The sequence below is a fragment of the Rhinoderma darwinii genome, chromosome 1 (assembly GCF_050947455.1).
Source record: "Rhinoderma darwinii isolate aRhiDar2 chromosome 1, aRhiDar2.hap1, whole genome shotgun sequence".
Lineage (NCBI taxonomy): Eukaryota > Metazoa > Chordata > Amphibia > Anura > Rhinodermatidae > Rhinoderma > Rhinoderma darwinii.
The window spans coordinates 449,898,248-449,912,659 of NC_134687.1; the positions used below are offsets into that span (position 1 = coordinate 449,898,248).

Here is a 14,412-nt window from a genome sequence, read left to right on the forward strand (position 1 = left end):
TTACATGATCAAATCAATATAACGCCGAGCTGTTAGTGTACCTGAAATGAAGATTAGAGGGGTCCGGCTACCATACATTACGCCTCCCCACACCATAATCCCGGGAGGAGGATCAGTGTGACATTCCCTTGTGAAGGCCTCTTCTTGGCGTTGCCCACATGGTCCCCAGACCAATCTCTGGCTATCATTGTGTCCGAAACAAAAGCGGGACTCATCGCGGACGAGGTTAGACCTCCATTCCAGCCTCCATTGCAGTCTCGCTGTGCACCATGATAGCCTGTGAGAGCGGTGGCGTGTAGTCAATGGAACACCTGTAGTTGAACGTCTGGCTTGTAGCCAAATGTCATGCAAACGCATCTGATGGTTTGTGTTGATACTGGTTGCTGCCCTAGGCTTGGGATGTGACGTGCAATTTCACTTGCAGTACAGATTGGATCACTATACGCCATTCTTCCAATCACATGATCTGTCTGTGCAGAGGTTCGCCTCCACCCACCTCTTGCTGTCATACCCATTTGTTGTTGTTCTCCCAAACTCCGGGACACACAACGTTTAACAGTGATGACATCTCGGCCTAGGCACGTAGCGATCTGCCTGAGTGATAAACCAAGGTCTCTCCGTTCAAGGATTCTGTCCATCTCCATTAGCGACAAGTGGCGATAACTGGCACGTTGACGAACAGGAGGCATCGCACAATCATACCACACCACTTGATCCGAATTTTGAGGTTTCACGTGGCTAAGAAACTTTGCTTTCTATCCGGCTTTTATGCCGCTCCCACATGCCACAGATTGGAGCTAGGTGCTTGAAAATGTGATAATTTGCAGCCCCCTTGAAGCGGGATCCCCATCCACAGCGTTACCACCGCAGTGGCCAGTGATTCGGCTCCAGGAGAAGCACGATGTCACTATCAATAAATTGACAGAGACGTCAGGGACTTCTCCTGGAGTGGAATTCCCGGTCACAGCGTCGGTAACGCTGTGGATGGGGATTTCGCTTCATGAGTTGCCCCTGAGGCCACTGTCCATATATGGTCAGAGACATCAAGCGCTCCGTCCAGGAGCGGAATCCCCAAACACAAGGGGATTCCGCTCCTTCAAGGAGCTACAGTGGCGCTATCTACAGGAAGGGGGGATGCTATCTACAAGGGGGCTGTGTGGCACTACTTACAAGGGGGCATCTGCGCGTGGCGGGCCGATGGTCATGATAGCGAGCGTGGCGGGCCGATGGTCATGATAGCGAGCGTGGCGGGCCGATGGTCATGATAGCGAGCGTGGCGGGCCGATGGTCATGATAGCGAGCGTGGCGGGCCGATGGTCATGATAGCGAGCGTGGCGGGCCGATGGTCATGATAGCGAGCGTGGCGGGCCGATGGTCATGATAGCGAGCGTGGCGGGCCGATGGTCATGATAGCTAGCGTGGCGGGCCGATGGTCATGATAGCTAGCGTGGCGGGCCGATGGTCATGATAGCAAGCGTGGCGGGCCGATGGTCTTCAAGTGGTTTCCACGTCTGACCTCGATTTGAAATGAATAGGAGGCAGAAAAACCTGCGGCGCTCGTTTGAAGTGCTTTTTTTCCCATCAAAAAATGTTGTAAATTCAAAATCTGCCTCAAAATTCCTGAAGGAATTTTGAGGCAGATGTTCTCTGCCTTACAAATAACGCTGTGTGAACATACGCGAAGGCCCCATGCACACGACTGTAGATTTAGTCCGTAATTACGGTCCCATTCATTTTTTGGGCCGACTGACACCTTCCATAAAAATAGGACAAGTCCTATTTTTGTTTTTTTTACGGATCATGCTCCCATACTTTATAATGGGAAAACGGTCCGCAAATGCGGGTGACTGTCTGCGGCCGGCCATGCTCGTAATTACGGACTGTGATTACGGGTACAGTCATGTGCATGGGGCCTAAGAGTGTAGTGCTTGGTTTTTAGCAGCTTTCTGTCTTTCTCTAAACAATTTTTTGGTAGGGGTGCCCAGAGGCCATTTTTTTTTTTTTCCAGTGGTGTGTCGAGTCTGAAAATGTTGGGAGACTCTGCCTTACAACTTGCCCTTCTTGGTATTGCAATTTCAATGTTGAGGAGTGTAACATCCGAGTGTACTGCAGCTCTGTTTATTAAATTACATTGCAACTTTGGCAGGACTAAACGTGTAGAGCCATTTAATGTACTAGGAAACGGGAAAAAAAATATTTGTGGGGTAGAAAGTGAAAAAAACAGTTGTTTTTTTGCGCTTCGTTTTTACGGAATTCACTGTGCAATTAAAACAACATGTTAACTTTATTCTGCGGGTCAATGCGATTACGGTGATACCAAATATGTATCGTTTTTTCTATATTTTACTACTTTTACAAGCAAAAAACTAAGTGTAAAAAATAAAATGTATTTTGTGTCGCCAAATTCCGAGAGCCATAACTTTTATTTTTCAGTCGATTAAGTGGTATGAGGGCTTATTTTTTGCGGGATAAGCTGTAGTTTTTAATGATACCATTTTGAGGTACATGCGACGGTTTGATCACTTTTTATTCCATTTTTTGTGGGAGATGAGGTGACCAAAAAATAGAGATTCTGGCGTTTACAATTTTAATTTTATTTTTACGGTGTTCACCGTGCAGGTTACATAATGATATATTGTAATAGTTCAGACTTTTACGAATGCGGCGATACCAATTATGTTTATTTATTTATTTTTTTACTATGCTCTAAGGGGGAAATGTTGTTTTTTTTAACTTTTAATTTTAATATGTTTTTACACCTAAAAAAAAACAACTTTATTTGACTAATTTTTACTTCAAACAGTGATCATTGGATCACTTGCATGATATACTGCAATACTAATGCATTTTAGTATATCGTCTTTCTGACAGGCTTCTATTAAGCCCTGACAGAGGTAGGGCTTACTAGGAGCACAAAGATGGCGGACCTGGGGGCCTTCATTAGGCCCCCAGGCAGCCATAGCAACCATCGCCACCCTGCGATTGCATGGCGGGGGGGGCACGATGAGTTGTTACAGGGGGTCACCCCCATCTTTTTAAACAATTTAAATGCCGTGGTCGCTATTGACAAACAGGATCGCACTTGAGTGCGATCCCGCTCGTTACTGTGAAGTGTCCGCTGTAACATACAGCAGACACCCGAATCGTATGGTTCCATACTTCGTCTACCCGGCTATGACGTATGGATACATCAAATGTTGGCAAGGGGTTAATGTTTTTCTACCAAAACTAAATGTTGTACATCTCTGCTTTAAGTTTGGTCGTTATTTTGAGGTGGAACTTTCATTGCACAAACCACACAAGTTTTGACAACGCTGAACTCGACAACATTAAAAGGGGTTATCCGGGGACCAAAAATGGCATTGCAATAATATATTTATGTGAAACTAAGTAACTTACTAATATACCGTAATTAAAAATTCTGTACTAAATGGTGCAGTCCAAACATCATGAATTATTCAGGAAGTGCTGGAGCTTTTCTAATAATGATGACGCTCCGACACGGCCCCATGTGACTGAGCTCTTGCTTCATGTGCTGTTCGTGAACATGACCGCAAGGGGCTGTTACATTGCCTATTGCTTGAGTCCCCAGCAGAGCATCAGCTAGCGCTTTGCTGGGGACTCCAGTCCTGCTCCCGACGTCCATATTTGGTCAATTCAGGGGTTTCCAATCGCTGGAGTCCCCGAGCAGATCAGCAGCTGTTGATCTGCCTGGGGACTCCACAACGTCTGCCGACATCACTGTCACTGTGCATATATGGACAATGATGTCGCCAGAGTAGTACTGTAGTCCCCGGACAAAGCATCAGCTGATGCTCTGCTCCGGGACTCCAGTAGTGTTGCTGACGTCCTTCTCCATATATGGACAGTGACGTGGGCAGAAGTTGTGGAGTCCCCAGGCAGAGCATCAGCTAATGCTTTGCTCGGGGAGTCCAGTACTACTCTGGCGAGGTCATTGTCCATATATGGACAGTTACAATGACGTGGGCAGAATTGCTGGAGTCCCCAGGCAGAGCATCAGCTGATTCTCTGCTCGGGGACTGCAGCGATAGGAAACGCCTGAATTTACCAAATTTGGACATCGGGAGCAGTGCTGGAGTCCCGAGAAAAGCGCTAGCGGATGCTTTGCTGGGGACTCAAGCAATAGGCAATGTAACAGCCCCTTGCGGTCATGTTCACGAACAGCACGTGAAGCAAGAGCTCAATCACGTGGGGCCGTGTCGGAGCATCATCACTATTAGAAAAGCTCCAGAACTTCCTGAATAATTCATGAGGTTTGGACTGCACCATTTAGCACAGAATTTTTAATTAAAGTATATTAGTAAGTTACTTAGTTTCACATAAATATATTATTGCAATGCAATTTTTGGTCCCCGGATAACCCCTTTAACTTTCTATTTACAACTGCCAATTCATTTCAGATTACCCGTTTCAGAGCGGCTGGAACTGGCAAAGCTTGTCACTGCTTCTGGCTGCCACGGAGTAGAGTCTGATGCTGTGGTGACTGTTGCAGTTTTAGTTGGTTGGCATAAACGTTGCTCCTGATGAGGAAACGATACATCATCTATGTGCTCTTCTTCTGCGAAAAAGATATACAATAAAGATATCAATCAGCAGAATTGCAAACAACTTGGATTGGGCAGGACAAGGTGGGAAAGAACTAGTAAAAATGTAAAGGCACAATGTAACAAACGCAGACAAAGATGGTATAACATGAACAAATGAAATCCAGTAGCTAAAAAAAAATATGATGTACACTGGGTTTATACAATAGATCAGGGTCTCCTGAAACAGGAGAAACTCACCACGGATGACTTGTGACATGGTGGAGCACACCCTAGGGCCTGGCCCCCGACCAGTCTCTGGTGGTGATGATGACGATGAAGTGGTTGGTGCAGACTTCATTTTGAGATGGTGCTCTGATAACCGCAACCCGCTCTCGGGGTTGAATGTGGCCAGGTTGAGAGGGGTTAGCTGCACCGAGACTGCAGGTAAAGGAAAAGCTATCTCGCGGGGGTCCTTTGTACTCTTTGGGGTGCTGGGTGTGTCTGAAGGTTGCTACAGAGGAAAGAGTGAAAATATTACTACTCATGGAATAGGAGTCCATGGACTGATATTTTTCCATCATCATTATGATGATTTATGTACACGTGTCTCACAAGACATGGCTCCAGAATACAATATAGCCAAGCACACAAGTTTTAGATGAAGTCACAAATACAGTTAACGGACTAAAATCTCTTCTGAGCTAACTCACTTATATTATATATATATATATATATATATATATATATATATATATATATATATATATATATATATATATATATATCTCCTTATGGTGGCGCTGGTGAGTAGGTTTAATCTACAACGCACATTACTGATAGCCATGACAGTATACAATCCCATAAGAAATTACATTAGAAAATGTAAAGATAGACCAGACATATAACCGGGCCCGTCATAGACAAACCTATTTTCATACATGGCTTTTACATAAATTCCCATGGCACTCTTACAATATATGCGTATACATAGCAGAATGACAGCTTTTCATATACGCACACGTCTGCCCCAATTCTGAGCCTCTGCTCTGACTGCAGTGACTCACTCTCCCAGCTATGACTGTCTCCAGAGCAGTGGCTGTTCCCAGCTGGCATAGTGCCAGCTGTCTGGGCATCGATGGGGATATACAAAAAAAATGAGGGAAGAACAAAAAGGCAGAGAAGTTTCCCTTTCGTTACATCCCTTAAAACACTAGGGCAAGCAGAGAGTGTTTCATTATAAGACAGGGGGCACCATGGCAACAGGGAAACCGTTCTCGCGTGAAATGAAAGTTGTTAAATGGTGCAGAGACCCCTTGGCACACGTCACCCATGGCTGCATTCATAGAATAGTGGCAGATGATGAAGAAGGTGAGAAGAGTCCATAGAGTGCCTTACTGCATAGAGAAGGACACCTGTAAACTACACAGCATCCCATATGTAATAGAACTGCTAAGCAAGTAGAAAGAACAAAAGCAGGAAATCAAAGTATTACTGGTTACCTGTCAAATACATTGGCACAAAGTTTACCCCATAGTTACCCTTCAGCCACTGAGGATAAAGCCATCCACATCCATTACATGACTAAGATTATTTACTTCAAGGCATCAGAGGACATTTCTTATAAAAGTACATCTGCTTCTTGGAGAGCTGGGTGACAACGAATAAGACCCCCATTAGGTTATGTTCACACGTCACAATTTGTTGAAGATTGTGATGCAGATTTTTGAGCCATAGCCATAAGTGGTTTCAAAAGGAATGGGAAATATAAAAGGAAGAACTTATACTTCTATTTTCTACTCAATCCACTTTTGGCTTTAACTCTACAATTTGCAACAAAGTGTGATGTGTGAACATAGCCTTACAGCTCCCAAAACAGACATCACCCTGCTTTCCCACTTCCCTGAACGGCAAAAGTTCCTAATTAGGTAGTTCTACATCCTCTGCAACCACATTGCTCCATAACTAGGTAGACTTTTCTAGGAATCCAGCAAATCTATAAAATTGGCCCTACCAACACCTGACAGTAGGAGACAACAAATATTTGCTAGCGAGTTCGGGATTTTAGAGGGAAATGTTCTTTAAACTATCCATTTATAAAAAAGCACCGACGCATTGACTGCATTAAACCCAGAAAGTGACTCATTTGGGGTGTGGGTCCCTTTTATTTATAGGGAACGGAGGCCCTGTTGGAATTCTGGTCACACAAACATGTGCGCGCCTAACCAAATTTCATCCTGATAAAGGTGTGAAGAAATTGAGTGTGATATGAAAGATACTACGGTGCTTATGTTCGCTGGCAAGGGCAATGCTCTGTGCCCTATATCTGTCTGCGGACTCTACAGCTCTTAGAAGTGCCCCAGGCAAGCTATGTTTTACTAAAATAATGCAGATGTGAAGTTTGTTGATATCCCATTATAAGCAACATTTCTATATAGTGTGTGCTGAGGAGCGGGCAGGATCTGCTTATTTATCACAATTTACTGGCACATATATTTCTGCCGCCATTTCAGAACCATATTTTCAGTCAGGAAATGGCAAATCTCTCAGCAGCTACGCAATGGTGTTCTGGCAGCAGCCCACAAGCCACAGAGCTCACTGATGCAGACGATACAAGAGCATTTCCTGTCTATGGAGGAGATTAAATAAGTCTCTCGTTGTGGGACAACTTCATTCTCTGAACACAGGGCATTCCCTCCTCCACCCGTCACATGCCGCTACCTCAGGTGTCATCCTGGGACTCTACAGCTTGGATTCTACTATAGGTTTATGACCACAATGAGAACCAGTAAGGACTATAAACTACATGTCGGACATTACACAGAACAATCTTATTCCTCATTACATCGTACACCCACATTTGAGGCCCTTTTCTTCCTCTGGATCTCCCACAACCAATAAACATGTTTTATCATGAGCAGAATTATACTGCGGTCATTTGCCTTCAGAAAGCATTTATACATCTGTAAGCTGAATGGCTAAATTCAGTGCCGGTCTTCTGTCTATGGATATTGGAGAAGAGCTGTCCAGGCGCAAAAAACACCAGAAATCTGCCAGGTCTACAGGCACCATTAAAAATGCCACTTCTGGTTGTAGTTCGGTGTACTACTATTTGCTAGATCTCAGATCAAGATATTGCGTGCAATATTTGGCTTCTTTAAAGTGTAGCTAAACGTGCGACAAACTTCTGACGTGTCATAGAGACATGTCAGAAGTTTGGATTGGTGGGGGTCCGAGCACTGAGACCCCCACCAATCTCTAGAACGAAGCAGCTGAAGCGTTCGTGTGAGCGCTCAGCCGCTTCGTGTCTGTTCGGCTTTTTCCGGAAATAAATGTATCTGTGTACGGACTCAGTAGAATGTCTATGAGCCCGTACTCCGATACATCGGCTTTCCGGAAAAAGCCAAACAGACGCGAAGCGGCTGAGCGCTCACACGAGTTCCTCAGCTGCTTCGTTCTAGAGATTGGTGGGGGTCTCAGTGCTCGGACCCCCACCAATCCAGTCTTCTGACATGTCAAAAATTTAGCTTCACTTTAATGAATATCATATTCATGTCATTTTCATACTTGTACATGCTCTCTTGTATATATGCTCGTTTTCTCATGATTGTTAAAATGTTCAATAAAAAAAAATAAGAGAAAAACAAAAAATACATGCCACTTCTATTTTTATAATATACCACAGCTGGACAAAACCATGCTGCCAGGCGGCCAATGTGCCCAGAAAGTTCTAATTGCACCGAACTTAGAATGTTCACAGAAATGAAGAAGAAATAGTCCATTGCCAGGCCACTAAAATAGGTCAATCTGGTCTCTAGAGTAATCTAACGGAGGAGTAAAGTCTATAGTAGGCCCCTGTAAATATGAATTACTGCACCTTTAATTTCACTCAAACAGTAGTCACATGGAGCTGGGAACAGGACAGGGAAAACCCTGCAATAATCCTAATCGTTTTAAACTCTCATACAATAAGCTTTTTATATTCATCGCTGGGCTATTTATTTGTGTTGTATTTCCTGCCATTTTTTTGTTACCTACTACGCTATACTACTGCACTGCAGTGCACCCATTATGGGGTTACCTAAGCTTTTCATAGTGAACAGCAGAACGGCCAAATGTTCATGTCCTGTGAGCAGCACACAGCCGTAATGTGCTCGCATCGTGCAATAGTGTTTCTTTGGTTAGACTACATAGGTTATGGGTAACTTCTACATCATGGTTGCATTGGAGCGCAGTATAGACATTTCTTCATACGTAGATCCCTGCTGGTTTCTGCGACATAAGCCTCATCTCACCGACCGGGTTAGAAGTGGGAACCACTACTATCTGGGTATATACACTCAGCCATGCGGATAGATTACACGGCTTACCGCAATATTTCCAGGGGAAACAATTGTACATTTACATTGAGCAGAGCGCTATATTTGCCTACCCCAGTCACTCACCTGTTTCTGGGCAGAAGCCCCCATCTGAAGTTGGCAGAATTTTATCGCCTGTTCTAATGCAGCGCCTTCATCCACCTGAAAGACAAAACAAGGAATCATTATGGACTTCAAAACTATTCTTCTGTCTCGCATTAAGGCCTCCTTAAATAGAACAGCGTTTCCTAGGCGTTTTCAATAAATGTAGTTTTGTACATGTCCTATAAAGAAGCCTATAAAAAAAATAAAAAAAGAGCCAGAAAAAACGCCATACCTAGAGCATGCGGTGTATGGAGAAAAAACAAACCAGCCACGGACTACAGAATTGCCTCAAATACGCAGTGTATGAAGTGCTTTTTATATTTTATCATAGACTTTAGTGTAACATCTGGCTGGAACAGAAAAAGCACCACAGAAACACCATTAGAAACGCCATCGAAATGCTGTGTGTGAATCCAGCTGAAGCGCTAGTTGCTACCTCACATTTACATGCTAAACATTACACGGTTGAACCGGCCTACAAATCTGTATTAAAAATCAGCATGGGTTACAAAAACCCATTCACTTGCAATGTACTGTACTTTGTTATGGTGCGAACTCTGCATATGAAATTCTGCAGCAAATACGTGCTGTGAATAAGGGTATGTGCACACGACAACGCCAAATACGTCTGAAATTACGGAGCTGTTTTCAGGAGAAAACAGCTCCTGAATTTCAGACGTTTTTACAAGTGCACGCGTTTTTTGCGGTTTCTTTTACGGACGTAATTGGAGCTGGTTTTCATTGGAGTCAATGAAAAATGGTTCCAATTACGTCCCAAGAAGTGTCCTGCAGTTCTTTGCCGCGGGCGTAATTTTACGCGCCGTCTTTTGACAGCAAGCAATGGCCAGATGTTTGCCGACGTATTGGAGCCGTCTTTTCAGGCGTAATTCGAGACGTAAAACGCCTCCATTACGTCTGAAAAGAGGTTGTATGAACATACCCTTAGGCTGTAGAACCCTGCTTTGCTCATACAACCAATGACCAAATAACCCGATGCACAGACCTAACAACCTATGGAGAGATTCCTACGACCGCTGTCAGATACACGATCAATAGTCTGGAGCACTGATCTACCAGCAGATACGCGGTAACCGTGCAAGGTGCGAAATCTGAACACAAAAGCAACATAATAAACAGGACTTCCTCCAATAACATGCACTATTATTAATGACAATGTCATAAAGCAGAAACTCGCAAGACGAGGACGGCCTCTGACCGATGATCATGACTAGAGTGTGAACTATGTGCCAGCTTCAGATGAAAAGCCGAGTCACAATCCATACACAGATCCCAAAAATGTGAGCCTTACAGAAAGTCCGACCGTTTCACACAGTCCAGAACTTGTATTTTACATTTCTTGCTTTATGGCAGAAATAGGCTGGGCACTGGGGTGAGTGTCCATGAAGGAAGGGTTCTATCTAAACGTAAATACCTTTTTCCCGTGAGCTGCTTTTACCGCTCGCAGGAAAAAAAATACCTCCACCTCTCATCGAAATCAATGGGAGGCCTTTTTGCCCGTTTTTTGGCGCGTTTTGTGGAGCGGTTTCCGCGTCAAAAATCTCTGTGTGAACTGGCCCTTAAAGGAAAGGCCTTGGCATTATGGCAGTGAGGTGCCATAATGCCAGAGAGAACCCCCATGTCATGCCCGCCCCCTCAGGACATGCACAAAGCATAATACAGTGTATCAGTTTTGCCTGGAGTGTTATTTAAAGCTTTCAAAAGCCTGTGTCCGTGTTCACATCACCGTTCCTTTCCGCTGAGGGGTTCCGTTGGAGGCTTCCGTCAGGTTAACCCCTCAACGGAAAGGCAAACGGAAACCTAAGCTTCCGTTTGCATCACCATTGATATCAATGGTGACGGAAACAGCAGCTTAGGTTTCAGTTTGCCTTTCCGTTGAGGGGTTAACCTGACGGAAGCCTCCAACGGAACCCCTCAGCGGAAAGGAACGGTGATGTGAACAGTCCCTTGCTGAGCAGTGTTGCACAAGTGCTTTTGGCAGGATTTTTTGTAAAGACTAAATTAATTAAAAACCTGAAAATGTAGGTGTGACTGCAGTTAATCCTAATCTCCCCTCATCCCTTATCATACTTGCAGGGGTTCAGGAAACGGACATGTGAATAGTTGTGTGGCAGAGATCTCACACTGTAAAACTGATAGTCATCTATGATTTCTTTCACGGAGTAATAAAAAAAATAAGCAGAGTGACCCCCCCCCCCCAATTTGGACTCTAACCCTTCAGAGCGGCGATCTATTTAGAAGAAAATCTCCGATGACCAGCTTTCCAGTAGAAGGATCCTTCCAAACATGTCTCATCTTCTTGGACCACTGAACGCGTAAAAAAAGGACAGTGTGAATTCTTAGGTTCTGAGTCTAGTAAGATGCCAACGTACGTGTGTGTGTGTGTGTGTGTGTGTGTGTGTGTGTGTGTGTGTGTGTGTGTGTGTGTGTGTGTGTACGTACGTGTGTACGTGTGTGTGTGTGTGTTCTTGTCCAAAAATGGGAAATGTTCTACAATTATGAATATAACCGATCTCGCGGGTGCTGCAGTAACCACATACAAATGTGCCATCTCTACTAAATCTCAACAATGCCCCCTCCTCGCCAGGAGGCATCACATACATCATATCTCAAGGGAGTGAAGCAAATAAGAACATTTACAGAGATGATCAAAGAGGAAGTGAGTTCTAGGAGGCCTTATACATCGTGTCTGTAGGACTTCTACATGCACCCATACTAAAAAACAAATCCCAACAGAAGAAAAAACTATATATTGCACTTCACTCTCGTCTTCTTTATACTGGTGGTGCTGTGGTATTCTATCTACAAGGTTACAGGTGATCCTTGGGGGAAACAGATCCCTCCATGGATATCATTAACCATGGTGACACAATGTATAATAAAAACGCTGTAGCTCAACATTGTAGGCGTACCTACTTTACATAAATGCTTACAAAAAAAACTCTGCAGCCTGTATGCGAAGAGGCGACATCTCAAAGAAAACATAATGCATTCTTCATGGATGATTTAATGTTTAAAGGGGTTGTCTGGTTATTTTTGGAGGATTCGTCGAACATAAAGGGATTTCCAAAAAGCGGACAACCTCTCATCTCATTATGGATGCTTTGTGAACTCGCTATACACCAGTGTTTTGCGGTGCAGATCATTGTATTCAGTCTACCAGATGTTTTTGATGGTTGGGAATTCCCTGTCTGATAACAGGGCTCAGAGAATCAGCATTGCCAAGAAAACCACAGACAAAACAAGATTTCCCTTGAACTGCACTGCCTAGCCAGAAAATGGAGCTGTTGGGTGAAGACAATGTACGGCCCCATATAAGTCTGTTCATGTTACTTCATAGTACATGCACATAGTACCCACTGGGTAGTAAACCTGCCTGAAAAGACAAAACAGTTTATTAAATAATTCTAAAACACAACAATATTCTGGTGTCACGTTTGGTCCACTAGGTTACTGGCTTTATGATCAACTTGTAGACGCCCCTATTTAAGGCGCATTATTCTAGTGAGAAGTGCGGCGGTAAGGCTAAGCAATTAATCGAAAAATAACCAAAACCGAAATTCAGCGGAGATAGCCAAATTAGTCCTGCGCATTTCATTTTTTTAGGGTTGACGTCTCTGCCTCAATGACGTCACTTACCTCACGCCTGTCTGTACCGAGCCGCTCACATACCGTGTAGAGACAGCTATAGGGGAATTATACTGTGCTGGGGATGCTATGGGGGGCATAATACTGTGTGGGGGCACTATGAGGCATTATACTGTGTGGGGGCACTATGAGGCATTATACTGTGTGGGGAGCACTATGAGGCATTATACTGTGTGGGGAGCACTATGAGGCATTATACTGTGTGGTGAGCACAATGAGGCATTATACTGTGTGGGGAGCACTATGAGGCATTATACTGTGTGGGGAGCACTATGAGGCATTATACTGTGTGGGGGCAGCTATGAGGCATTATACTGTGTGGGGGCACTATGAGGCATTATACTGTGTGGGGAGCACTATGAGGCATTATACTGTGTGGGGGCACTATGAGGCATTATACTGTGTGGGGAGCACTATGAGGCATTATACTGTGTGGGGGCAGCTATGAGGCATTATACTGTGTGGGGGCACTATGAGGCATTATACTGTGTGGGGAGCACTATGAGGCATTATACTGTGTGGGGAGCACTATGAGGCATTATACTGTGTGGGGGCAGCTATGAGGCATTATACTGTGTGGGGAGCACAATGAGGCATTATACTGTGTGGGGGCAGCTATGAGGCATTATACTGTGTGGGGGCACTATGAGGCATTATACTGTGTGGGGAGCACTATGAGGCATTATACTGTGTGGGGAGCACTATGAGGCATTATACTGTGTGGGGAGCACTATGAGGCATTATACTGTGTGGGGAGCACTATGAGGCATTATACGGTGTGGGGAGCACTATGAGGCATTATACTGTGTGGGGAGCACTATGAGGCATTATACTGTGTGGGGGCAGCTATTGGGGGATTATACTGTGTGGGGAGCACTATGAGGCATTATACTGTGTGGGGAGCACTATGAGGCATTATACTGTGTGGGGGCAGCTATTGGGGGATTATACTGTGTGGGGAGCACTATGAGGCATTATACTGTGTGGGGAGCACTATGAGGCATTATACTGTGTGGGGAGCACTATGAGGCATTATACTGTGTGGGGAGCACTATGAGGCATTATACTGTGTGGGGAGCACTATGAGGCATTATACTGTGTGGGGAGCACTATGAGGCATTATACTGTGTGGGGGCAGCTATTGGGGGATTATACTGTGTGGGGGCACTATGAGGCATTATACTGTGTGGGGAGCACTATGAGGCATTATACTGTGTGGGGAGCACTATGAGGCATTATACTGTGTGGGGAGCACTATGAGGCATTATACTGTGTGGGGGCAGCTATTGGGGGATTATACTGTGTGGGGAGCACTATGAGGCATTATACTGTGTGGGGGCAGCTATTGGGGGATTATACTGTGTGGGGAGCACTATGAGGCAATATACTGTGTGGGGGCAGCTATTGGGGGATTATACTGTGTGGGGAGCACTATGAGGCATTATACTGTGTGGGGGCAGCTATTGGGGGATTATACTGTGTGGGGAGCACTATGAGGCATTATACTGTGTGGGGAGCACTATGAGGCATTATACTGTGTGGGGAGAAAAATTAGGCATTATACTGTGTGGGGGCAGCTATTGGGGGATTATACTGTGTGGGGGCAGCTATTGGGGGATTATACTGTGTGGGGAGCACTATGATGCATTATACTGTGTGGGGAGCACTATGATGCATTATACTGTGTGGGGAGCACTATGAGGCATTATACTGTGTGGGGGCAGCTATTGGGGGATTAT

General features: G+C 44.7%; 1 protein-coding gene across 6 annotated transcripts in view; it reads right to left on the minus strand.

The window, feature by feature from the left end:
- CABIN1 (calcineurin binding protein 1) overlaps positions 1 to 14,412 on the minus strand; it is a 127,893-nt gene that overhangs the window by 10,720 nt on the left and 102,761 nt on the right. For all 6 annotated transcript variants that reach the window (XM_075832073.1, XM_075832067.1, XM_075832077.1 and 3 more), the window contains 3 exons: positions 8,990 to 9,064; positions 4,806 to 5,058; positions 4,427 to 4,579 (listed from right to left, as the gene is read on the minus strand). In XM_075832073.1, coding sequence (XP_075688188.1) covers positions 4,427 to 4,579; positions 4,806 to 5,058; positions 8,990 to 9,064 — 481 coding nt within the window. The remainder of the gene's footprint in view (positions 1 to 4,426; positions 4,580 to 4,805; positions 5,059 to 8,989; positions 9,065 to 14,412) is intronic.